We start from the raw sequence: 27,907 nt of genomic DNA, 5'->3' as shown, positions 1-27,907 counted from the left end.
CCCTCCAAGACTCCAGCAGACTCTCAGGGACTTCAGTTTGCCTGGTCGCTGCAGCGCATGAAGTTATTCCAGAGACATCTTGCACTTTCCCTACTCAATCCTAGAACCAGCCTTACCTACTTCCTTCCTTCCTCCTATCCTCTCCCCGAGTCCCCATTTCCCCCTCCTCTTCCTCTTCTTTTCCTGCTTGTTTTCCCCCCTCCCCCATCGCCTTGCCCTCGCTCTCACTCTTACCCTCCTAAAAGCCATTCTGATAAAATTTCATTCTGATACCTCCAATTCCAACCCAGCATTTCAGGATCTGTTCTTGTTTCTCCCTTCCCTATTTGTAACTCCGTTTTCTCACAATGAAAAACTTGACTCCTGTTATCCTCAATAGATTGACTTGTTTGCTCATGCCAAGAACACACAATTGTTTCAAAATTGTTAAACCATGCCCCTGAGAAAACGCATCATCTGTTAAATTAAGACACTGCAGTTCAGAACGCGTCAATGATTTTGCTACAGAGACGAGGAAACAGCACAGCCAAGATGTTACTTCTATTCTTCCGAGTCCTTTTTCTGTGTCTTTCCCAACATTTTGGTTCTTTTTCAAGACAGGAAACCAAATGATGACTCTAAATATTTTATCTCTACTTGTAATCAATCAACCCTACACCTTGCAACAGGACTCAAGGTGTCAGAAACCTTTGGGAGTGTGGCTGTTGCGTTTCGACTAGAGTTTTTTGAGCAAATGCTACACTTTTCATGAGGAGAACATTAAACTACACAAGCAATCTTTAAACTAACTTATGACTTTTCTTGCATATTTTTGGATGAATTAATCCATGAGATTAGTGAGTGAATTCTAATTAGATGGAAATAGATTACTGTGAGCTTATTTTTCTCTCCGCCCTGCACCCACCCACACCCCAGAGAAGTAAGCTGAGCAGTAAGGTAGAAACGAGCCCACTTCTTTGGATGGGTGGACTATTTCTTTGCTCTAGAATCACTGGGTTAAGACTCTAACACTTAAGATCATGCGTGAAAATTTTTATATAATCTGAGGTTGCAATCACGTTGTGTTCTCAGTTTGCACACTCAAGTCACCTTTGTGAGGCTCCCGGAAAGAACACCAATGGCAGAGACCATGTGTCACTAGGCAGGTTTAGGTCTCAGAGTATAAATAGACTAACTGAAAATAGAAGCACTTTTTTTTTCCCTTGAGCAAGAATACCTAGGTAAGAAGCATTGTAATTAGAATGTATACAGTAATTACAGATGTAGTGAAAGAGCACGGGTGTTACACTCCTCAAAATCTATTATTTCATGGTCTTTGAAGCAACCGTTACGATACTGTGGTGGTGGAGCTGTAATTAGAAGACATGTCATACCAACACATTTTTGCAAAACAAAGTGAAAATGTTTACCTTTTTCTTCTCAAGGGGAAGGAATAAGGCTTTACCCACAGCATTAAAAAATTAAGAAGTGTTAGGAATAAACAGGAAAGGCAACTCTCTTTCCTTCTGTGGGCCACTGGACTACAGTTCTGCTGACTCTCCCTTCCCGGGACAGCCTGAAGCCACCAGGAAAAAGATGCAGTGGACTATGAGGTCAGCAGGAGGAGTTAATGAGCTGCCACTGATAACTACTCACAAAAAAAAAAAAAAAAAAAAAAAAAAAGCCACTGTCCTTGAGGCCTTCTTTGTAAAAAGGATTTTTAAGCGGATTCTCAAGTGATACAGCTTTTACCCAAAAAGAGCTATGGGGAAAAATACAGATTACTATGGTTGACTGTGGCTGATAGGATGTGATGAGATTGGTGGCATATTATCTGCGAGGTCAGTCTCCCTCCCTGCCCCCTCCAAGGACACAGGGACATGGGTTGAGGCCCAGAGTATCAGCCCCTCACTGGCTCCATCCCATCTTTGTGTGCCACAATGCCCCTGTGTCAATGTTTTGTAACAAAAGTACTCGATGAATAATGAGCAAATATCTCACATAAATGACATACTGCACAAAGCAACGAGATGAGGGTCAGGGAGTGATTAAGGAGTCTCAGAGAAGAGAGAGGAGAATACACACTACTGGGTTCATTTTGAAGTGGGAGAAAGCAGGGGAGAACCTGTGGTTTGCATACATAAATTTAATCTTCACAATTACCTAGCAACCATCAGTTTCCCAGTGCGGCACATGGGGTACTAAAGCTTAGAGAAGTCTGCTACTTGCCCAAGCCACATGGCTAAGATGGGATCCATGTACTTGTTATACCCCAAATCCTTACCCTACATCATGCTGGGGAGCTAGTTTAGTTGACAAAAGACGTTTTGTCTCTTTGGAATAATCTTTGTGTCTGGCCAATGGCCATCAGGTGATCATCAGCAGATACAGCAACACTCCTCTCACCAAAGAATGAAAATATTGTATTTTTCCTGGGCAAGGCTGGTAGATAGATCTGACTATTCGTGCCCCATGTATGACTACAAATGGGTGTGTTGGGCCCAGTATATGCACAGCCCTAGATTCGCTTGGCTCTACCCGCTTGCACCATGAGAAGCCTCAGCTATCGCCACTCACTTCCAAACTCCCAGAGCTCTTCCAGATGCCCCTTGAGTGAGGGCCAGGCTTGGAGACAATCTCTTTTACACCCATAATGGCAAGACCTGTAACAGCCCTGGTCTCCATGCCTAGTCTGCCTGAATCCACAGAATTTCTGCCCCTGGGAAAGGACAGTACCTCCAGTTGTGCAATCTGCCTTCCCCACTGGGGCCATGTTATTCAGCTAGTAAGTGTTCCAGCAGGAAGTCAAACTAACTGATTCAAAGGAAATTTATTAAAAGGGTCTGTTTTGTGCCAGGCATCGTTTTAGAACCTGGGGACACTATGATGAACCAAAGTTCCAGTTTTCAACAAGCTCATATTCTCTTGGGGAACCTCCGGTTATCTGACTTGGAGCCTGGGCTTTTAACCCTTATGGCACACTGCCAGCTTCAATGACCCACGGGATATACGTATGTTCCAGTTCTCTTTTCTTTCCAAATTGCACTATTTGGTAAGAAAAGAGAAATTAAACATGTAAGATCAGTTATAAGAAAACATCACCAAACGCTGAATTTCCAAGAGTTTTAACACTATCCCTAAGTAACATTGGAGGGTGTGTTGAGGATGATTCAGTGCAGGAAACGGAAACTACTCTTCATATTTTAAACAGAAAAGGGTTTAACACATGGAATTTGGTGCTAGTAAAATGCTTGGCAGAGCTTGGTCTCTAGAAATGAATCGTAGAACCGCTCCTTAGAACTGGCTCACTGGGAAGCTATTCCTCGGAGGCTACCATTTGAAGAGTTGACCTCAAGAACATATGGTCACAACTGCAGGGAAAAAATGAGGAAGTGGGGATGAGGAAGTGGGGATGAAGAAGTTGAACATGGCATTCAGCTTCCTCTCCATAGCAGCTCCTCCCAGTACATAGAAAGCCAGATAATGGATGCGGTAACATCACTAGCAGAAAGCTTGACATTTCATGACCTTGTTTGCTAATAGAATAATGCAAAGTTCAAGAGAATGGCCACTACTTCATGTCTGCCTCCCAAATCTCATGCAAGTGCACCAAACTGGAGGAACCTATCATGGAAAATGAAAATTTTCAGCATTCCAAACTCTGCCACTAGAAGAATGGGTAAATAAGAATTCAATTACCAGTCTACGATGCCCAGTACACAAAAGGAAAGACTGGGTTTACCATGTTGAATGATCACGGTGGAATTACCAGTTAAGTCACATCTGCAACTTAGTGCCTCGTATAACATCTGACACATATTAGATGCTCAACAAATATTTAGTAAATACAAGAATGAATCAGTGAATAAATGCACTGTGGATGTCACAAAATGAACCATAATGGCTTTTTCCTTTATTCCTTTTTTAAAATTATTCTTATATGACACAATGATGTTTGTTTGCTCACTTATCTCAAATACAAACTAAAATATTTGTGACTGTCTCATTTCCCTTTTGTTTCTATCTCAGGAGGTTTTAGGAAGCTCAGGAAGTGACATAAATTTCTTTAAAAATAAAGGAAATCAAGATGTTTCTCCTTCCTTTTGTTGGACAATGAGTTTCCCTTTCAAACTTTTGTGGTTGTTATTGCTAAATATTTCCTCCACGGAGAAGTCTTCCTATTTTGTTTATTTTTAGAAACTGAAGGTTGCATACAGAGAAGGGTTTTGAAAACTGGAATCTCAAAAGGGAACTTCTGAGCCATGGCTCTTGATTTTGACCAAGATAGCAGCCACTCTGAATAGGGTGTAAGAATATAGCCCAGCATTGGGTCAACCTCTGACCTTCTTTCTTCTGACCAATACTACATTAAACGGTATTTTTCAACACTCTTTTCCCTTCTCTTTCCCTATGGCAGATAGACAACCAAATCCATTTACCCCTAACAAAAAGTCATCCAGTTATACACTAAGTTATACAAATTGCTGTCACAGAGATTTAGAACCGAAGGGAATCTTAAGAGTCATATCATGGGCGCCCTCCCTGTCCCCACAGTGCATTGCCATGTGCATGGACCGCTACATGGGTGCATGGAACACCATGTCCATGCCTACAAATTGTGGCTACAGCGAGAATGAGCCAGCATGTGACCACGACCCGCCAGCAGGCCATCCCCTCACTCTTTTCCCCTCCTGTTTCCACAAATGCTGTTTGTGAGGGAAAAAAAAAGTGTCATATCATGCTACCTTCTTGTTTGTAGGTGATAAACTGAGCTACACCGAGGTTAAGCATTATTCTGGGTATTCAGCCTCTACTCCTTACTTTGATAACATTCTCTCACATATGTTTGTTCATCCAGTAAATATTTAGTGTGTATGATGCACGCAGCACTATGAGAGGACTTGCATGGAGATGCTGGAACGTTTTCAGGCACGTGCTCCAAGATACATCCAGTAAGTCACACACAAGTCCAACCACACAGGACTGTAACCCACTCTGCAAGATGACATGCATTGTCATGATTGCTCACTCCTTACCTGGGATTCCCCCACAAGACCCAACCGTCCCTCTCTTCTTGTTAAAACCCTATGCATTCAAATAGATAAACAGGATTATACTGTATAGCACAGGGAAATATAAACAAGATCTTGTGGTAGCTCATAACAAAAAAAAAACCTGACAATGAATATATATATGTTCATATGTAACTGAAAAGTTGTGTTCTATACTAGAATTTGACACAACATCGTAAAATGACTATTACTCAATAAAAAATGTTTAAAAAAAATCTTATGCATTCGTCAAAGCCCAATTCAGTTATTAGTTACTGCTATGGTCTGAATGTTTGTGTTCCCTCAAAATTCACACATTGAAATCCTAATGCCCAATATGATGTTAGGAGGAGGTGGGGCCTTTGGAAAGTACTGAGGACATGAGGGTGGAGCCCTCATAAATAGGATTAGTGCCCTTAAAAAAAGAGACCCTCCAGAGCTCCCTAGCCCCTCCCAATATGTGAGGACACCACAGGAAGTGTGTGACCTGGAAGAGAGGTCTCACCCAACCACACGGGCACCCTGATCTCAGACTTCCAGCCTCCAGAACTGCGAGCAGTAGATTTCTGTTGTTCATAAAGCCACCTGGTCTGTGGTTTGTCACAGCATCCTGAACGGACTCAGACCATTACTGAATTAAGACTTTCTCAAGCCCTGCAATCACAATTAATCATTACGTTTTGTGAATTTCCAAAAGATTCCCTTTGCTTCCCTATCACAGCCTGTATCAGGCTGTCTTCTGGTGGGTGGGTATTATGTAGGTGGATACATATATATCTTTGTTGTGGTTCCAGCAAGACGGTGGCCTAAGATAACATGGAAGCGCTCTAGCTATAAGCCCTTAGGAATAAAAAACCACCACCACAAGCATTTTTAAACCTAATTTCTAACTGAAAGAAAGGGAGTCCTCTAGTGCCAGAAACACAGAAAGAACTGAAAGCCAGAGTGAGAAATAGAAGAATCAAGGCTGTAACAACTTTGGGGAGCTGATGGAAACAGTGGTAAGATCAGAGTTTTAATGCCATTTAGGAACAAAAGCCCTCTTAGGCCCACCTGAGGGGGAGCAGGAATAGTCCAGGACCCTCAGAAGCTATAATCCCAGCCAAAGAGGACCAAAAATCTCAGCCAACAAGATCAAGAAATGACAATTAACTCTGTGTAGGAAAAAACGAGTCTCCTGTGGAAAATTAAAATTCCAAGCCTGTGGCTTTCATTGGTGAGTAATCTGAATTTACTTTATTTACTTGATTCTGCAGGTAACCTGAAGCCTAGAAATTATCGTTGCCTCTGGGGCACCCAGAGGATGCTAATGTCAAACTCTGCTACCTATGCAACATGGGATGAGTACAGACAAAAATGAGCCTCACTGAAGGGGAGCTCATGATAAAAATCCATGAAGAATGCAAAAGAAAGAATCGAATCATGGGTACAACAAACAGGAGATTTTTTTTATCTCAGAATTTACTATATAGAAAAACAATCTAAAAGAAATCATAATCTAAGGATGTGTTTTAAATTTTGAAAATCTACAGGGCATTGAAAAACAAATGGCCACTCACTACAAAAGAAAAGGCAAAAATTTTACAGTACAAATAGGGATATCTGATATTAAGTCCACTTAAAACTGAGTTCCTTTACAGAGTTAATAATTTATCTCTCTATCCAAAATTTTATTCCCTTTCTTGTCCTCGCTGACCTCAATCCTGTGCTAACTAAACACTTATCCCAGAATCAGTTGACTGAGATTGCTGTTGCTGATAACATTGATAATGGACCAAAATTGCTAGATATCACCATTGAATGTACAAATTCAACAGGACAAGATAAGCTAACAGGCCCCCAAGCCATGGACCATCTGGCCTGAGAATCATAAACCAGAGACATCCTGACTCCCAAAACTATGATTAAGATATGTCACAAGATGATGATTAACCCCAGCTTCTTTGTTCTTCCCCTTTAAAAATACACCCTGACTCAAAGATCAAGTTGGAACTGAGGCTTGTCTCTCACCCCTTTGCTCGGCACCCTGCAATAAATCCTTACTTTGCTGCGAACACCCACTGTCAGGGTTTGGCTTTCTGAGCCACGGGCACAAAAAGCCCTTGCTTGGTTACACATCTAGAAATGAATAGTCATTTAAATTTACCACTGAACAAATGGGGGTAAGCAGCAGGTTAGAACGAGCTGAGGAAGGAATTAGTAAACTTGAAGACAGAGTTGAACAAATTTTCCTCTTTGTAGGACAGAGTTAAAGAAATAGAAAATATGAAAAGTCATGGGGAAAAAAAATGTAAAGGTCCAACTTACATCTAAAAGGAATTCCAGAAGAAGAGAACAGCCAGGATATGGGAGATAAAATATTTGGAGAGATAATGGCTGGTGGATAAAAATCAATTGATAAGAGATATAGTTTCCTCTTTTACTAGGTGACTGATGGCTTTCGATTACAAACTAATTGTTCATATTTATATTCTTGGAGCATTGGAAGAACTCATTAAATATCAACATAAGTAGTATAATGTAAGCATACAAATATCAATAAAGGACAAATATTAAAAATAAGCAAGATGTGGCAGGTGTCACTAGAGAAGTGCAAAAAAAGTGCTACTGATGAGGAATTTACGGCCAGAAACTGCTTACAGTTGGGATTATTAGAGAAGAGTTCACAAAGAGGGAAATGAGTATAATTTGACAGGCAGAAAGGAGGGGTTGGGCATTCCAAACAAACAGGATGACCGAACAAAGGCACAACGTGGGGAAAGGCAAAAAGCATTCAAAAAAAGGCTGGTGGTCCATTTTGGTTAATGGTTTGTCTATCTGAGGAGTGGTTGTGGGAGATGAAGAAAATAGAGCCAGACGATGGCGGCCTTAAGTGTCAGACTAAACGTTTTGGACTAGCCCGTAAAGAAAAAGGGCCTCAAGTAACTGATTGCTGGAAGTGTTTCAGCAATACGGTGACAAGAACAGAACTGTTGTTTAGGAAGATTGATCCAACCAACAATTACATACAATATAAACTAGAGGGAAGACACAGGAGTCAGGAAAACCCGTTGATTTGTGTGTCACAAAGGACCCTTGATAGTGACAGAAAATGCAACTCAAACTGGCTTAAGCAAAAAGAGTTTCATTAGATCATATAAGCAAAATGTCCAGGGTAGAACTGGACAGGGACGTCTTTGCCCAGTGATTTGTAATAAAGAATTTGACTGGCCTTTTCCCTTGGCTCCTGGGAAGTAACCTCTAACTCCTTGGAATTTCCAGAGGAATAAGAGTACTTTTGTCACTCATGGTGGACCCTGATAGTTTATGCTGATGGGGTGACTCATGTTGGGCCCCCAGTGTATGCTAAGGAGATGACTCATGTGGAGGCTGGCCATGCTAAAAAGACCAACCATATAATTATAGGGTTGAGGAATTGAGCCCCCGTGATATCAGCCTGATCTTCACAGAGGGGAGGGGGGCTGGAAATTGACTTTAAGCGTATAGCTAATGATTTAATCACTCATACCTACATAGTGAAATCCCATTAAAAACTCTAGACAATGAATCTTGAGCAAGCATCCCTGGTTAACAGTATTCTGTGCATATTGTTACACATCAGTGCATCCTGACTCTGCAGGGAGAGGATAGAGAAGATTTGCATCTGGGACCCTCCCAGATCTTGCCTTTCTCTTCTGGTGGCTCGAAACAATTTGTATCCTTTTTGCTACAAAAAAAAAAAATCATAACCATAAGTACAGTGCTTTCTTGAGTTCTATAACTCGTTTTAGTGAATAATTAAACTCAAAAAGATAGTGCGACCCCTGTAGCCAGTTAATCAGAAGTGTGGGCAGGCTGGGAACCCCTGAGCTTGCGGCTGCTGTTGGAAATGAAGGCAGCCCTACTCATGGAGGACTATGCTCTTAACCTGTGAAGTTTGACTTAATTCTGGGCAGTTAGTGTCAGAAGGCATCACAGCCAGCAATGCAAAGACCCTGAGGTGGGGTCATGCGTGGCACGCTCAGGGAACAGCAGGGGGGCCCAGCTGGCTAAGGCGCCTGGTGGTTAGGGTGACACACATGAGTTGTGACTGGTAGCTGGAGACAGATCATGTAGGCAGCGGTTCTCCGCTCCGGCTGCATGTTAGAATCACTGGGGAGTTTTTAAAAGAAACCAATGTCCGGGGCCCACTCCGGGTCAATTAAATCAGCTTCTCTTGGGGTGGGCACAGGCACCGCTAGTTTTATAACTTCTCCAAGTGATGTAGGTCCTGATGTAGGCCCTTGTTGGCCATAGTGTAAGGACATTGGGTATTGTTCTGAGTGTGAGGGGAAGTGGATGATGCCTGTTAAGCAGAGTGACATAATCCGTCTTAAGCCTTAAAAGCCCCACTCTGGCTGCTGTGTGAAGAACACTCTATAGCAGGACAGACTGGGTGCAGGAGATCAGGTGAGAGGTGAGGATAGCTTAGAACAGGAGCCTTCTGTAAGTGGCAGAGAGAAATGGATCTATCTGGGATATATTTGGAAGGAAGGCAATTTGCTTATGAATTGGATGTGAGGTATGAGAGAAAGAAAGAAGTCATGGATGCGAGTATAATTTTTTTTTGGTTTTGGTTTTGGTTTTGGTCAGAGCAACAGAATAAAGGTAATGCTAATCACTAGGGCCAAGAGAATGCGGTCAACTGGCCAGGACTCAGACACATGCCCACTCCTGGAGCAAGGGTGAAGTCAGTCTTGGCTAAAACACATCTATTGAGAGCAGAAGAGAGTATTCACCAGAGTAAAAATCAGGGCACACCACCAACAGCAGTGGGGAGAGCTGCTGGGCGAACCAAGAATGACAGCTCACTGGAGGTCTGTTGGTTGTATTCTAGAGGACACACTGGGAATAAAATAAACTTCAAGAAAAAAAAATTAGGTCTTCCTCTATGATAAGGTCTTCTTCCCAAATGATTCAGTCCCATTAGGTGGGGCCAAGGGGGCAGCCATGGAGGACCAGAGCAGAGCGTTTGTCCCCAGGCAGGGCTAGGAAGGCATTCAGGCAAGGACGCCGCAGTGACAGCCAGGCATCATATGTCGGCGTCTGGGTGGGGTGAGAAAGTCAACACGTAGGAGGACTGGCCTGTGGGGAATATCAGAGCCTAAGCAGGGTGAGGAGGGTCTGCACAGGAGAATCACCCTGTGCAGAGCATCTAAATCCATGCAGGAGGTGGCCCAACGCAGGGGGGCACTGGGATCTGAGTGGGGTGAGGAAGACATCAGTGAGGGGGCAGAGGCTGTGTTGTGAAGTGATGGTTTTCAAGATACATGGATGTATATACATTTATGTCCCAGCTCTGTCCACGGAGAAACCCAGGAGCAGCTGAAACCCAGTAGCAATGAGCACACCTATTACCCAAATTTTGGCTCCTGAATATCATTCTCTGTCAAAAGGAAGAATGATGACTGATTTCAGGGCTAGGGCAGAGAAAGTACAGAACATATAGCCAAAAGTGAGGTGGTGCTAAAAAAATAAATAATGGGGACAGCAAAAGGACATAGAAGTCAGCTTGAATGCATTGGCCAAATTGGGGATATTTTAAGTATTAAAATAAATAATGATAGTGATGGACTAAAACAGGACACCATGAGTCCAAAGTGACAAAATAAGTTAATAAATCGAAAGTTTGAGGAAGAATATGACGTTGACAGAAGTTACAAAGCGCCTGCCTACAAAATACTAATTACAAAGAGGGAAAGAGGTAAATGTTCAGTGAAGAAGCCCAGTAGGTAGCACTTAAGTCAGGTGGTCAAAGGGAACATCATGGGTGATGAGACAAATGGAAATCAAGCCCTGCCACATGACGCAGTAAGAGCATAGCATCACTTCTCTGACATTCCCACCAAAAATGCATAACTTAAGCCTAATCCTGAGAAAACACCAGACAAACCCAACTGAGGGACTTCTCAAAATAACTGGCCTGTAATCTTCAAAAGTGTCAAGGTCATGGAGGTCTAGGAAAGACTGAGGAACTGTTCTAGGTGAAGGAGACTGAAAAGACATAACAGAGAAGCACATGGTGTGGTTCTGAGCTGGATCCTTTGGCTTAGAAGGACATCACTAGGACATCTGGAAAATCTGAATGGGTTCTGAAGATTATGTAGTAGCAATCTATCAGCGTTGACTTCCTGACTTTGATACTTGCATCGTGCTGCGTAGGAGAATGTGTTTATTTGTAGAGATACACAGTACATTATTTAGGGATGATGAGACATCATGTTGGCAACTTATTCTCAAATGATTCAGAAAAAAAATTGCTTTGTACTGAACTTGCCTTTTTTTCTGTCAGTTTGATATTGTTAAAAAAAATTTTTTAAAGACAGAAAATTTAGGGTAGAGATTATTTTGAGTCTACCAGATAGAATTTGAACTAAGAGAGGAGAATGCAATTACAGAGCTCACTGATACCATTCAGTTGGGGACCCTATACAGAGGTTTTTTGGGTTTTTTTAAATCATTCATTTGCTCCAAATAAAGCAATCTTATTAATAATGTTTTAAGGCTTTCTTCAACTATTATAATAGATTTTTCTGATACTGAATGTGGATAAATTTATTTAAATATCATCTCTGTTTGAAAATCTTGACATTGGACTGTAGACTGAAAGGGATCTGGGGATTGACTAGAGCTTCTTGTTGGAGGACTTTAAAGTAACTTTAGCACGAGTTTATACCACCTCTACCAAAACCTACGCTGAGGTAAAGCTTTGCTCCAGGGAAAGTGTTTGACCATATCAGTAATAAAGAATAGCTGATTATTGTTATTCACCCTTTCCAACAACAAATCCAATATCCAAAGCTTACACATTCTTTGAATTAAAATTAATTTAAATATAAAGCAGTCGTCTGTAGGAGACACAGCAGGGCCACCACATCGTACTTCTCAGGTCTTTACAACATGGTTTACTGAATATTTTAAGCCCACTGTTGACACCTACTTCTTGGGGCGGGGGAAACAAAGATTCTTTTCAAAATATTACTGCTCATTGAAAATGCACCTGGTCATCCAAGACCTCTGATACAAGATGTACAACAGGATGAACATTGTTTTCACACCTGCTAAACCAACATCCATTCTGCAGCCCATGGATCAAGGAGTAATTTAGACTTTTAACTCTTATTATTTAAGGAATACATTTCGTAAGGTTACAGCTGCCATACGTAGTGATTCCTCTGATGGATCTGGGCCAAGTAAAATGAAGACCTTCCAGAAGGGATTCACATTCTAGATGCCATTAAGAATGTCTGCGATTCATGGGAAGAGGCCAGAATATCAACACTGACAGGAGTTTGGAAGTTGATTCCAACGCTCATGGATGACTTTGAGGGGTTCAAACCTTCAGTGGAGGAAGGAAACGCAGACGTGGTGGAAACAGCAAAAGAACTAGAATTAGAAGTGGAGCCTGAAGATATGACCAAATTGCTGCAGTCTCATGAGAAAACTTCAAAGGATGAGGAGTTGCTTCTTATGCATGAACAAAGAAAGTGGCTTCTTGGGATGGAATCCACTCCTAGTGAAGATGCTGTGAGGACTGTTGAAATGACAACAAAGGATTTAGGAGGTTACATTAACTTTAGTTGATAAAGCCGTAGCAGGGCTTCAAAGGACTGACTCCAATTTTGGACGAAGTTCTACTGAGGGTAAAGTGCTATCAAACAGCATTGCATGCTGCAGAGAATTCATTTGTGAAAGGAAGAGGCAATCGATGTGGCAAACTTCATTGCCGTCTTATTTTAAGAAATTGCCACAGCCACCCCAGCCTTCAGCAGCCACCACCCTGATCAGTCAGCAGCCACCAACACTGAGGCAAATCCTCCGTCAGCCAAAAGATTATGACTCAGTAAAGGATCTGATGGTGGTCAGCATTTTTTGTCAATAAAGTATTTTTAATTAATATATGTACTTTTTTTAGATGTAATGTGATTGCACACTTAATAACTCATAGTACAGTATAAACATAACTTTTATATGCACTGGGAAACCAAAACATTACTGTGACTAGCTTTATTGTGACATTTGCTTTATTGCAGTGGCCTGGAATTGAACTTGAAATATCTCTGAGATTTGCCTATGTTACTGTAGTAATAGTAACAAATAGTAATTAATTATAATTTACTGCAATACTGAAAGAAATATAATTTTATATTGTTACCAAACTATTAAAAATGAACATATCAGTTACATTAAGATACATTAAGATACATATTATTAGGTAATCACATGCATATACCTCTCCACCTTCAATGTTTTATATGTGTGTGTACATATATATATTATGGATACACACACAAACTGCAGCAGGTGCACACACAGACACACATGCATACACATCAAATCTTTTGTATGAACAATAAATCATGATCAATATCAGTTATTTCAGATAGGACTCTGGGAAGTATCAAGGAAAAGCTGTTTTTAAATAGTAAATGCACAGGCAAATGAGTATAGATTTACTAAAAGGACTAAGTCTGTATAGTATCATTATTCCTGTATATAAGATAAACATTGTTTTAAAACTTAAATATTTCAAAGATATGTATGGGGCGGAAAACATTCGTCCTAAAATAACCAGCTAATTGGCATTATAAACCTACTGTAGGTATAAAGGTCATTCATTTTAAACTATGAATTCCTAAAGAGACCTCTTTATGATTAATGAATTTTGAAAGCTTGAAATGAACGTTTTCTAGAGTTAGCATATCCTGGAGTCAATTTCTATCTCTGCTGCTTAATCTTTTCTATTTCGTCGTCTGTAATCTGTTTCTTTAACTAGGTCATAACTGCTTATCAATCATTATAAAAGCTTCATTATCTTAAGTACTCAGGACCATCGTTATTTTAATCTAATATATAGAATGACAGGAACACAGTTTGTAACATTCAGTACTTATATCAGCAAGGAAGGTGCTACTTAGAAGAGAAAACCACTAAAATCATGATTGACTTTAAGATAAACACAGTAATTCATTTCTAATTTTAAACAAAGCAAAAAGCCTATATTCAAAGAGTAAATTTTATATTGGGTTTGAGAAATTTGATTCTACAGAAACAAAATGAGAGTACTTCAGCACTTTTCCATGACCTTTTACTTTTGATACTATTAAATATCAAATAATCAAATAATTGCTGAAAATCACTGGTTTTGTCTCTGAATGTGTACCCATCCCTTATCTGGAAAGCAGGGATATTACTACCTGCCTACACTTTCTTCTTAGGGAGATTTAAGGGGAAAAAAAGTCAAATTTCTAAGAAAAAGGTGGCTTTGTAATTTTAATGTTTCTATTCTTTTTATTTTAACAGTTATTGCAGCTGAACTAGTAAATGACAAAATAACTGAATATAAGTTTGAATACATGGAATGTACATCCAAAGTGGGAGCCTCTGACTAGAGAATTTATGGAAGTGAAATGGATCAACAGAACTACTGGGAGAACTATTAAACTCATTTTCTCATAGGAAAAAAGTATTTGTGTGGTATATACATTTAAAGCATGCATATTTGAATTTTTCTTCTACTCATCTGATTTTTCATTAAAAAATTAAACTTAAAATTTTTGAAAGACTCAACCAATTTTCTGAACCTGAGAGGGTAGTTTTAATCATTCCCTCATTTATATTTGCAAGAAGTCATTATATTTGTAAAGTGCTAGAAAATCATGGCTGAAAAAGACAGTGAAACTCTCAAGGTCTGGGTATAGGTTATAAAGTAGGGGGAGAAAGTCTCTTTCTGAACATCTTGGCTTTATAACCTTTCCCACTAAAGCTTGACAGAAAACCCTAGAATTTAATCACTTAAGATTATAAAATTTAAAAATAATGCTAAATTTCAAAAAATTCAAGTTCATGGTCACCAGGCCCTTTCACTGAAAACAGTTGCTTCATCACTTTTGCTTCTGGGAGAAATGCTTGGCACGCAGTGAACAGAAATTAAAACATGAGACAGCAGAAAGTCTCAACACAGTGCAGTCTAAAAGGTTTGTGAGCACCCTTTATATAATAAATAATGGAGTAGCTGGAAAACTGCCTTTAAAGGAGAAGCTTCTGGCCAAAACTGAAGACTCGCCAATGCATCTGAGAAGGGTAGTGTAAAGTAAAACCAAGAGATGTTCAAGGCAAGTTTCTTAGGTAAAGCTCCACAAGGAAGTGTGGAATAAACAAATCTCATTGAAACAAATTATGCCAAATAAAAATGTACACTGTATTTCTTAAGCAAGGTGGAGGTGGAGGGGTGGGGGGTGGGGGTGTAGGGAGTTACCACTTGGCTAAAGGCAGTCCTAAAATTCTAAGATGAAATTGCTGGTCTGTGAGAGCTAAAGAGAAGTGTAGAGAACAAAGAACAATTACCTTTCTTTCAGGCCTGTTTTGAATTTTTCTGCCACAAGTGGGTTTTAGAAGGTCCTTCTTGGATATCATCAGGAAATTTTTCACACGCTCTCAATATTTTGTGATTGACAATTATTATATATCAAGAGCAGAAACAAGTCCTTTCTAATCATGCAAAAAATGGAGATTTTGGATTGAAATTCTTGGATTCTCTGTAGAGTAGGGATGAAGTCATTTTTAAAGCACTCTGCACAAAAGTTTTTGCTCAGATAAGTGTTATGCTAAGAGGGGTTAGCAAAGGGTATACAGAAGTCACAACCAACAGGGAGCAGAGGTCAAGGTGGGCTTCCAGGTGGTTAAGAAGCAGGGCCAGGCCCTCCTAAAAAAGCCTTAGAAGCATGAATTGGAGGATAGAGAGAACAACCACCAAGGAGAATTAGACTGTCTCTGGAAGGATGAATGATTAGCAAATCAGAAAGTGTTTCCTGGTTAGAAAAAAAATGGGGGCATCTCAACAAAGGAAATGCCAGTTGAAGTATCATATTCTGCAAATTCTGCAATCCCTTGGAAGGGGACAACTTCCTTTGGTTCTATAAATTTTAAATCATGAAATAACACAAATTAATTTACAGTTGCCCACCTAGAACTCCCAAATTTTGTTTGCATTAGAATTGCAATGTTGAAACTAATTTTTTCCACCCCAGTAAATCTTCAAATTTTGGCCAACTAGGTCTTGAGATATACCACATTCAGCTAAGCAAATATCTTATGAAAACTGATTGCATCTTAATTCTTAGATGAAGGTCAGGGATAAAGTTCTTCAAACAAATTAATGTGAAGAGCTGGACCAAAACAATTTTTAAAATTAGGTAATAGCTTTGGAAATACTTTCTCTTCTCCTCCCCTCCCCTCTAAAGCCCCCCTCTAAAAAGCAGTAATCTTTGCTTAATTTAGGGATATAAAGTTAGGAAATAGTGTTAAAATACTAATATATTATAGCCTTGTATTAACTATTTAAGAAGGGTGAAAAACTTTTTCATGAATCTTTGAGTGAGAACCTTTTTTGTCAATTTCTAACATAAGTGATATCCCTCAGTGAACATGTATTTTCAAAAGAAAACAAGTCATACCAAAGTAATATTTTCCTAAATGTTATCTGATACACTTTTATAGCAAATTGAAAATTCTGAGTAAAGTGAAGGTATGTTTAACAACAAAATTAATACAGCTTATATGTCCACCTTACAGGTAGGTGTCTTGGTTTAAAGGCAGCAGTTAATTTGCATTCTGCAACCAGTCTGTAAATCCAATTATTTTTACTGGACTTTTATAGTGATAGCATCTCATAAAGCCAAGTGCCCTGTGCTAAAAATGTCTTTTTTTTGGCATCTGGCTATGCAAAAGCTTCTGAGATACTTTCTTCAAATTAGTATAATGCAATTTTTCACTTTTCCAGAAAAATATGAAGCTTTACCAAACACTTATTCTTACTGAACAAAAGCTAGATTACTACCAACTGTTTCTTTAATTTTGGTCTAAAAGAATTGTTTAAAGTTTAGACATAGCTGATGTTTTTTAATTGCACACTTGTGGAAGATAGACAAGTAAAGAACACTAGACAATTTCAAAAGACAAATCTGAGTATCAGATATCATTATCCTTAGTATATTTAATATTCAGAATAAAGTCCATAGAAGTGAAACTAACAAAATTTTCAAAGAATTCATACATGGTAGAGTCTTAGGACAAGGAACTTCTAAATGAAAGAAGGAAGAGATTCAAGCTTTAGGCCATATGTGTATATGTGTATATGTCCTAAAGCTTGAATGATTGAACTCCATCCTACCAGCCCACAAGATGACCCCATTGAGCCCTGACTCCTGGTACTCATATCCTTGTGTAGTCTCCTCCCACATTAAACAGGGCCAACCTGTAAAACCTATAGGCTATTAAAGGAATGACAGTGTATGACTTCCAAGGCTACATCATAAAAGACATTTGATTTCCACTATGTTCTTTCTTGGATGCTTGCTCTGGAGGAAGTCAGCGGACATGCAGTGACAACACTCAAACAACCCTACAGAGGGGTGCTCCTAGCAAGAAACTGAGGCCTCCTACAAAACCCGTGAGTGACCACCTCCAAAGCAGCTCTTCCAGCACCAGTCCAACCTTCAGGTGACTGCAGCCCCAGTCAACATCTTGATTACAATCTCATGAGATTTCAAAGGAGGCTGTTCCTAGATCCCTGACCAACAGAAACTGCTGAGATAATACGTGTTTATTGACGTCAATCACTAGGTGTGGGATAATTTGTTACTATGGCGATAGATTACAAAGCGGTTTTTTTCCCCAAAAACAGTAATAGCAAAACAAATGAACAGACCCATTTTAAGTTATTTATGAAATTGAAAGGCTCTGCAGTTGCTAGCTCTTAATGAGGCCTTATTTCAAGAAATTTGCCATTTAGTTCCTTGTTTCTCAAAGTGTTGTACCAAGACCAGAAACGCTGATATTCCCTGGGAGCATAATTATTAGAAAGGTAGAATCTCAGATTCTACCCCAGACCTACTGAATCAGAACCTACATTTTATGAGATTTCCCCAATGCATGTATGTACACCACAGTTTGAGAAGCAGCACTGACTCATTTGAATCTTAATGTTACGGTGTAGAGTTGGCAACCCTGACTGTACCTTAGAAGCACTTTCAAAAAATACTGTTGGAGAAGTCCATCCCAGAAATTCTATTTGGGCTGGGTTGAGGTCTATCATGGCCACGGACCTAATTATATTGCAGAATTTTCCCTCTGGAAAACTGTATTGAAACCTCAGGTCAGCCCTGATTTCCCTGCATGCTCTAGTCCTGGTCCTAGAAGTCAGATATGCCCAGTTGTGTCCGTGAGTCCACTGAGTCAGAGTCTTCTGGAGCATTCTTTGCATGGGCAGCTTCACAGCTGAAGAACTACTGCATGTATTTCTGCCTTCTTATTGGTGCTCTTCCAGGACTCAGTTCATTCCAAGAAAAGTATCCATGTTCTTACCTTACAGATCGGTTTGAATTTGCTCTCTAGAGCCACTCAGAGAACCAGGTGCTGAATAACCAAACGCTTCAGGGTAACTTGTCCATCTGTCAGATGAGGACCAAACTTCCTTCACTTACATCTGTTCCGGACGGCAAAATGGAAGTAACTATTTCTCATAAGCCTTTGGAAAATAGGCTTTTATTGTTGACCAGATATTACTAAATTAAGACTTCCAGTACAATGGGTGCTTACAAATGTCAAACCCATTACTTAATAAGCAGCTCAAATTGACAGCAGTATCACTTGAAGGTAAAGCGCGTGGGGGTGCAGGGGTTATCTGTTTCCTTTACTAATGCATCCCCAGTGACAGACAATGCCTGGCACATTGCATGCTTTAATAAACGTTTGTTGACTTAACAAATTCCTCAAAAAACAATAATTTCTGATCATTCATTCATTCAAAGTTACTGGATGTACTGTATTAGCGAATCTGCAACGGAAATTGTTTGATCAAAGGATTTTTAAACAAAGCTCCAGATTTCCTTTTAAAAATAAATTGTGTGTCCGAATTCAATGCCAGGTTTCGGATTCCTGCCGTAGCTTGGCCTCGGCTCCTCATTTGGAGGCTGGCTAAGGGATGTGATCCCTGCCCTTGAATCTCCTTCCTTTGTGGTTTTTTTGGCCTGCGCGGCTCCGTTTCCCAGGCGGAGGAGCGCGCGCCGCGGCTGCGCCCATCAGCGCGCGGCGCGGGTCTGTGGCTGGCAGGCGGGCGGGGCCGCCTAGGACCCAGGAGGAGCCGCTCCTCTCGCGCCGCAGAGCCTCCCCGCGGCCCAGTCCGGCTCCCTCCCGTCGCCCACCTCCCTCCCTCCGGGGCTTGGCACCCCCTGGCGGGTAGGAAGCCCGCTCCAGCCCTGGCGGCGCAGTCGGCCCCGGGCGCGGAAGCTCGCGGGTGGGCCGGGCCGGCCGGCAGCGGCGGAGGCGGGCTGCGCTATTTCCCGCTAGGGCCGGACTCTGTGGAGGGACGGGCCCGGCACACGGCGCTTCCAGCCCCGGCGGGAGCGCGTCACCCCTCGGGCAGGGCCTGGGGCGAGCGAGGCGGCGGCGCGGCTTCTCGGGCCTCGGGCCAGGCGCGTGGGCGGGCCGGGGCTGGGCCGACGCCCCCACGCGCCCGCGGCGCTTCTCCCACGCTCGCGGCTCGGCCCCGCCCCCCCGCTTCTCACCCCGCCTCCCCACCGGCTCTCCCGGGAGCGGCGGGCGGACGCGAGCCGCGGCGGCGCTCGAGCTTTGTGTGCGCCTGCGGGCCCGGGGCGAGCCTCGGGCGGCCCAACTTGGCGGCAGCCGGCCGGCTCCCGAGCAGGGGTTGTGAGGCGTGGCCGGGTGGAGGAGGCGCCTCTGGGGGCGTGGGGCTCCCCGGCGGGCGGGACAATGAGCTGGGCAGCTTGACGCTGCGGCCACTTTTAGGGGGCGCGGGCCGGCCGGCGCCTCCGCGGCTCCACCTGCGAGGAGAGGGCGGGATGCCAGAGCCAGGTGTCCCGGCGCTTTAAGGCCCCTCGCTGTGAGACGTCTCCGAACCGGTCCTCGCCTGGGCTCTCGACACCGGCTTACCTTGAGGCTCTGAGTGGGACGTGTTTGGCGGGGCGCCCTCGGAGCCGCCGTGATGGCCAGCACTAGGAGTATTGAGCTGGAGCACTTTGAGGAACGGGACAAAAGGCCGCGGCCGGGGTCGCGGAGAGGGGCGCCCAGCTCCTCCGGGGGCAGCAGCAGCTCGGGCCCCAAGGGGAACGGGCTCATCCCCAGCCCGGCGCACAGTGCCCACTGCAGCTTCTACCGCACGCGGACCCTGCAGGCCCTGAGCTCGGAAAAGAAGGCCAAGAAGGCGCGCTTCTACCGGAATGGGGACCGCTACTTCAAAGGCCTGGTGTTTGCCATTTCCAGCGACCGCTTCCGGTCCTTCGATGCGCTGCTCATGGAGCTCACCCGCTCCCTGTCGGACAACGTGAACCTGCCCCAGGGCGTCCGCACCATCTACACCATCGACGGCAGCCGGAAGGTCACCAGCCTGGACGAGCTACTGGAAGGTAGGAGGGGAGGGCCCGGCGCGGCAGGTGCGGCCCAGCGCGCCGGCAGGTGCACCCGCCCGCCCCGCGCTGGGGGAGCCTGCGGGTGTTTTCTAGGCAGCCTCGGGAATTGTCTGGGTCTGTCTGCTTTCCCGCAGGTTCCGGGTGTGGGAACTCGCTTCCATATATCCTCTGACTGTCCTTCCCAAGAGATTTGCCTTTAAAAAAGAAAGAAAGAAATCCTAGCGGGCTTGGGTGACATCTCAAGATTGGCGAACTTGTTCTGGGGTTTTTGTTTTTTCGAAGTGCAAACTCTTTGTAAGAGGAGCTCTCCCGTGAGGATCTAGGTGACCCTCCAGCTAATAAGCTGTCTGTTCAGCCCTGTTTGTGGACCTCGGTGCAGGCACCTGTGGTGTTTCAGCGTTCAGGACCCAGTGGTACCTGCTCTACTCAGAAGTTGTGGCTGTGAAACACTAGGTTGGCTTTCCTGGCTTGGCTTGCAGCAGAAGTTACATGAGGTGAGGACGGGTGATCCTAGATAGAGGTTCTCAGCCTTGGTTGTGTCTTGGATCACTGAGGACTTTAAGAAATTTGGGTGTCTGGGCCTCAACGACAGGTATTTGGAGGTAATTGGTTTGGGGTGTGGTCTGGGCATCTAATTTTAAAAGCTCCCCAGGTGATTTGAATGTGCAGCTAAGGTTGAGAACTGCTGTGCTAAAGAGTTTTCCACGTTTGGTTGGTAATTAGGTAAATCAAGGTCTCCTGCCTCACCTACTGAAAGTAGCTAGTTAAGGTGATAGAGATTATTGGTATCAGCAGATGGGGCCTATTATAAATTAAGCATAGAGTGTCAACCATGCTTCACTTAAAGGGAGTGCTTGGCTGTATGTTGTGTCATCCTTGAATTCCTGCAATATTTATTCTTCAGGGAAAGAAAGCATTACCAGTAGTTTAGAACCTACATCCAGCTGTAAACATGTAAAGATCAGATGGAACCCAAGTATGTACTGACCACGTGTTTACACGCAGTCTACTGTCATGCATCTTTCTTAAAGCAAATGGCACATTCCAGGTAGTCATAGCAATACTGGCTTGGCAGGGAGAGGAAACTGAACTTAGAGCCAGCTATTTTTTCTTATATTAGCTCATCATGTTCTTCTGTTCTGAAGGCATTATGTCTATTGTACACATGTAGGAAACTTAAGCAACGTGCCTTGTCACACAGGACCTGCAGTATATGCCCTTTCAACTCCACTTTTAATGAGTAGGTGTAGCCACACTGCAGAGTCTTGAAAATGATTTCTGTTTAGTCACAGTTGTCAAGAGTTTTCCCTTCCCTGGCTAGATGCAGACCCAGCTGAAACTAAGTTGTCTTTTCTGCGTGTGTTTGTGACTTCACAAATTCTCTTGCTCTCTTGACTGTTTTGGTTTTAAGCCCTTCCTGAGGAGATGATGACTACTGGAGGAGTATAAATAAAATGAAGGTACATGGTTCAAAGGGTGCTTTATCGTGTTACATACTTAGAAGCAACATTTGCCTAGATATTTTAAAAATGAGTAACAAAGTTTCTGATTGACCCAAGGCTAGATTAGTAGCCCTATGGAAGGATCCAGGCAATGCCTTTTGCTTAAACAGTCACATGCCCTTGGGATACTGTGCCTGGTGTGGTCTGAGGAGGGACCACAGTTTTATCCTTCTCTGAAGTAGTTTTAACAGTGTATTTGCTACATGAAATGATTGTACTCCAAAAATGAATACCATCATAGGGGAGATGGTCTAGGTGTTCATTATGCATATTAATTGAAGGCATATATTGTACATTCAGTTGAACATTGTTCAAGTGGTGCCTGGTTTACCAAGTCTCATTCTCAAACTGTAGTCTTAATGATGAATTGAAGGGGGACAGATATCCCTCCGTTCATTCATTCACTAATTTTTGGAGGAGGGGGAACCATAAGCATATGTAGAGCTCCAGGTACAGTCTATGAAAAATACTACTAGAACACAAATATTTGCACCACAGAAATGTTTCCCTAGTATAGCCAATTGCCCCCTTATTTCAAGAAGTATTAAATATCATCAAATTACTGCAAAAGAAGGAAATTGGTGCACTTTTGTCACAGTGGCATTCTCTCTGACAATAGATCTTTGTCTAAGTCTTGAATTTCCCACAAAATGAGTGGAATACCCTGTTTCAAGGCTATTTTAAGAAAAGACAGAACCATCAATGCAGTATCAACCATTCAAGAATTTAAATACTTTCCAGTTTTAATTAAAATTGTGTGCTCAGTTGTTCAGATTTATCATGCAGAAGAACTACCCAGCTACCTGTGAAGTTATTATATGCATCAGTAGGCCTGTGGTATTGTCCGTGTTGTCAGAACTGACCATTTCATCTTAGTTCATCATTTTAAATAAAGATTCTCTGGTAATTTTTATACCATTATGTTCAATTGTTCTCTCCTTTGCCTTTTCCATCCCATTAAATTTGTAGTTTAGGAGGTTTTTTTTTTTTTTAATGTTTTTTAAAAATGATTTCAGTGAAGAATAGAAAGTGATGACTCAAGGTAGCTAGGCACAGGTGCTCATTCAGAGCCTCAATCCCAGGGAACTCAGGTGACAAAAGAAATTTGCATGGCTCAGATTTTTTCTTCTGCCCTTGACCTTGAGAGTCTTTGAAGACTAAGACCAGTGTTCAGGTATAGGCTGGCACTCCTGCACTACACTAAACCAGCAGATGTCTTCAGCCTGTTGGTTTATCTCCCCTAACTGCACTAATTTCAATGAGTTGCTTCTGTGCATCCCTATAATCCGGTTTAATCCTTTAGAACTGGGTGGGGACTTTCTCTCAAAGGAGAACTGTGAGTCTTAACAATCAATAATGGGAAAATCAGGTTGAGCTGTCTGAAGCCATGCACCAGCCAAACGTGTAGCATCTCTGGGAGACAACTGAGGATGTCCAGATAACATGTTCCTAAGTTCTCACGTTCAGGGCTAAGAGTCAGAACTCTTAGTTTTGTTCCATGAGTGTTCTCTTCTTTGGAACATTTAAGCTATAGTTGTGAAATGTCGGTGTCCCAAAGGGAGATGTCCAAGGACAGTAGAAACAGTGCCTGGTCAAGTCAGCATCCCTAGGTTCTACTGACTGTGGACTGGAGAAAAGTTCACCTTGGATCTCAGCCTCAGTGTCCTGTCTGTTGGCAGATCACCTAAGTTAGATAGATTCCTTCTGGTCTGAAAGTATACCCCTTCCTCTGCCTAAGTGGTTGTTTATAGAGAGTGTGATGGCTTTTTCCTACCCAGAAGCTGTCTTCTGGAAAATTGACAAGGCTGCAAATGTCCTGCCTAGCAAGGGGTGGGTATGTGGCTCTGCTGAAGTGTTTGCCAGGAGCCAAAAAAAAAAAAAAAAAAATAGCTATCTGTCTCTGCCTCTTTTATTCCAAGGTAATAGGTCATGGTCATGTTATGTTGTTTATACCCTTTAACCCTCAGTCAACAGTAAATAAGCTGATCAGATTTTTTGGCATGGGGGAGAATTTCGATTAATTTGATAGGTTGTACTTCCATTCTTCTATTAAGTTAACTTGAAAATTAGCTTGAGTTAACTTGAATTTAAGAGAAATCAAGTTCTAAAAGAAAAAAAAGAACCCAAGAATTTGAAGTTTGTGAGGTTCTCTTACTCAGCCTAGTTTACTGAGTCCCCTTGGTTAGGTCAGTCTCTTTGAGATGTTAAACTAAACCAAATTACAGTGACAGTTAACTTTTAAGTAAAAATGAGTCTCCATAAGAACTCAGATTATAGGTTTTTTTCCTCTACTGAAAGATAGATCTTTATGGTAATAATAGAAACTGAGCTCTTGGAACTTGTAGTGAGGAAAGCAATGTGTAAATCCATGAGATGTATACGATACTTGCACATAGTAGTGAACAGCAGTGCACATTTATGTAAGGCAGGTGTGATGATTGGACATGGTAATTTAACATTGAATCCTAGGTCTGCAAAGCCTTCTCTACTCTGCTGACTGTTAGATTCTTCAAGACCCTCTTCAAATATCACCTTTCTATGGAGTCTCTTACCAGACCTCAGGGGTGTTAGTCTCAAAGAGTTGTTGATTGAGAGCATATTTGTTGTTGTTCCAGGTACTGGGTGTACAGTTTTTCTTCCCTCAAGATTCTTACATGAGAGAGAGAGAGAGAGAAAACACACACACACACATACACACACACACACACACACACACACACACACACACACACGATGGTTTCAGTGGAAGGGGTGTAAATGACATGATAATGAGATGGGGCGGGAGGACCACACTGGCCAGGATGATGGAAAAGGCTTCCCAAGGGGAACAGATGTTGAAGCCAAGGCCTGAGGTCAAACTTATAACTCTCCCCTCTGCTTACTCACAGCATTTTTTCTTACCTCTGGCAGGTAACACTTATCTTTGTAATTAATGGTATACTGGGTCTGACTTTTGCTCCAGACTGAGTGTGTCCTGAGGTTAGGGGTCTTGGACATACAATAAATTCGTTAAATAATAGCCCAGAAAATAATTTTACCTCCAACTCTGTCGATAGTCAAGGGAAGTTTTGTAGGAGTTAAGTTTGGATAGGGTTGTTCCTGTATATTTGTGAAAATATGTGTTTTGAAAAATTGGATTATATTTCAGATAAATCAAAGATGATGTGCTAACTCGTCATTGTGGAGAGAATGACCCTTCTGCAGGACTTGCTTCTGTAAATCTGATTCTTCTCTTCATCTCATGTCCTTAAAACAGGGGACTCAGACCTGCTATCCCACAGCTGCGTAATAAGCTCTTTGGATGCAGTGGGAAGAGATGTTTCCATTTGATGAATAAAGAATTCTAAAGGGCTGGGGGAAGAGAAGAGCTACTTGGAAGACACAGTGATACACTGGCAGTTGTGAGAAAAGATCAATATTCCATGAGGTGTTAAACTATGGGAATGGATATTTTATGGTCCTGGGATATAAAATAAAGGAAACTAGATTCCCTCGGGCAGTGGTGGTCCAACTGCTTTCTTCATTGTAGGGAGGGCGGGGGAGTTGCTGTGGGTGTGGACTGCCTGGCCAGGTCTCCTCCTCCTCAGCCCCTCACCGTCCACGCTCCCCCCACTTCTGTTTTTACCTCTTCTGTTGATAAAGTAAACCATTACCCTAAGGATTAGGGGTACTTTTCTTCTCAGCATTACTACCATTTTTAAAGATATTTTACATGCAGTCATTGTGTGAGATATTGTATGTGTTTTGTCTCATTTAACCCTTCTTACACCTTGTGGAATGTGTCTTCATTGTCTTCCCCATTTCATAGCTGGGGAGGTTGAGACCCCGAGGGGATAAAAAAATTGTCCCCTTGCACCAGTCAGAAGAGGTGGGGCTGGACCCTGAGGCCTTTCTCCTTAGCCTTTGAATGTCTGTGTTCTTAACTGCTGTTCTATCACCTGTGAGGCAACGGGGTCCATTCTGAACCCTGAGGCTTACATCAGCCATAGATCAGCAACCTAGAGCTCCAGCATGGCTGCAGCCACACCTGCTAGACATTTCTATTTGGGAAATGCAGGTTGCGGTCATTCATCAGTCACTGTAGGTGTAAAGATAGTTTTAGCACATCTGTGTATGGTTCCTGACGTGAAACGCATTATCCTCTACACGTGCATGGTAAGGTCTGTGCAGTCACATTCTTCAGAGCTGCCTTGCCCGGCTTTGGTTTCCTCATCTGCACAGGGAAGGTCAGGTTCGGTAACTGCTAGGACCCCCTCCCCTTTCAGGTTCAGTGATCTCAGGAGATGCTTCTGGAAATGAGAAAGGGAAAGGATCTGTCTGTCTCCATGTCTGTCTTTAAGAACCGGCCAGGTTTTGTGATCAGATGTGGTTCCTCAGGTTTAGATGGAGTTCTTAGAATCCTCAGTAATCTATAGGAGGGTCTTCCCCATAGAATGTTCTAAGGAAAAAGAAAATTACAAGCCCCATGAGGGCTGGGACCACTGTCATCTTGTTCATGCCCTTATCCCATCAACCAGTACTTTTGGCAAGTGATGTTGATGATTAATTTTACTTTTGTGCCATAAATAAGATATTTTGATAGGTGGGAGTAGGTGGGTTTGGTGTCTAAAAATATCATTCTGAGTTGAGGCAGCCAGGTGGACAGTGGGGTAGATTTGCGGAAGTAGAATAAGTTCACGCAAAAGCCAAATGTTCCTTGCCCCTTCATGTTTCAGTTTTGAAATAAGTTTTTATTCAAAAGAAAAGATGCAGTATATTTACGTGCTAACAATTTATCAATTTCACTCGTGTCTGAGATGCCTGACTGAAGTTTTCTCTTGAGACATCTTTTGTAACCAAATTCTTGTACCTTTATTTTGAACGTGTCTGTTTAAATCTCGGGATTATTCTAAGCCCCCTAATGTCTTCAGCGTCTGCTTTGAGTTAGTTCTCTGACATGGCTAAGACTTAGTTTTGTTGATCTTTAGCATTTATTCCTCTTTTAAGCTTTATCTTTAGAAATTTTATCTCATATATAGTTTAAGTAAAATCTACATACCTTTTGAATTCTGAGTTGGAAATATAGCTTAAAGCTATAATTTAGATGAATATGCTTTCACTCATTAAGACATGCTGCAATTTTTATTCTAATCCAGGGTATTTTATCATATTTGCCATATCTCCTGCAGCCAAAAGCAGTACACTAGCTGTACTGTAATTTGTTGGATGCTGCTGTCTTAGAGACTGAAGGAATGGGAAAATACTGATTTGTGAGATCAACTTTAGTACTTTTGATTACATTATAACATTTACTAACATCTCGATGTAAATAAAATAATCTATAGTTACGACCTACTGTGGTACCTTTATATGTTGACTAAATTATAACCACTTGCAACTAAAATATATCACAGTAGAAATTTTAAAATATTGTCATCGATTTATTTCTTCCTTTATTATGTATGTTTTACAAACTTCAGATTACTTTGCTTATTTCAAAGTTATAGCCATGTAATAATTTCCTAAAGGCAGTGATTAATGCTCTCTTCCCCAGTATCCTTGCCAGTCATCTTAACCATATTTTACCTCATCTGCTGAGGAATCAAGAAAAGAAAAAAAGAGTTATGGAAACTTACTACTGGTAATACTCAAGTTCGTTAAGCCTCTGTCTGTGAGAGAAGGAACTTAAGAAGTAACTCAAAGTAAACTCATCTCTTCTTAGTTTAGAGGTCAAGGCCAGTAGCTGGAAGGTTCCACATGAACCTTATAATGCATATGAAACACTTAGCCGAGTCCTAGCATGCAGGGGCTCTTTGATAAGTGGTGGTCATCTTCAAGTGTTTTGGTCTTAAACCAAAATATGTGTCCTTGTGACTCGCCCCCTGTAATTGTAGAGCTACCACTTGGAGCTCCATGGTGGCCCTTCAGACATTTAAGACAGGGGTCATGC

At 42.0% G+C, this 27,907-nt stretch overlaps 1 protein-coding gene across 11 annotated transcripts in view; it reads left to right on the top strand.

Moving 5' to 3' along the window:
* Positions 1 to 19,406: 19,406 nt before the first annotated feature.
* DCLK2 (doublecortin like kinase 2) overlaps positions 19,407 to 27,907 on the top strand; it is a 137,478-nt gene continuing 128,977 nt past the window's right edge. For 7 of the 11 annotated variants that reach the window (XR_012079642.1, XM_072975750.1, XM_072975756.1 and 4 more), the window contains exon 1: positions 19,644 to 20,473. Coding sequence is in view for 9 of the 11 variants with exons in the window: in XM_072975750.1 (XP_072831851.1) it covers positions 20,053 to 20,473 (421 nt within the window). In the remaining 2 variants the exon portion in view is untranslated. Of the gene's footprint in view, positions 20,474 to 27,907 lie in introns of all 11 variants that reach the window. The other 4 variants (XR_012079660.1, XM_072975769.1, XM_072975754.1 and 1 more) reach the window with 3 other exon arrangements.

The sequence above is a fragment of the Vicugna pacos genome, chromosome 2 (assembly GCF_048564905.1).
Source record: "Vicugna pacos chromosome 2, VicPac4, whole genome shotgun sequence".
NCBI lineage: Eukaryota > Metazoa > Chordata > Mammalia > Artiodactyla > Camelidae > Vicugna > Vicugna pacos.
The sequence above is the reverse complement of the archived record's forward strand: the minus strand, read 5'-3'. Positions and strand labels throughout refer to the sequence as shown.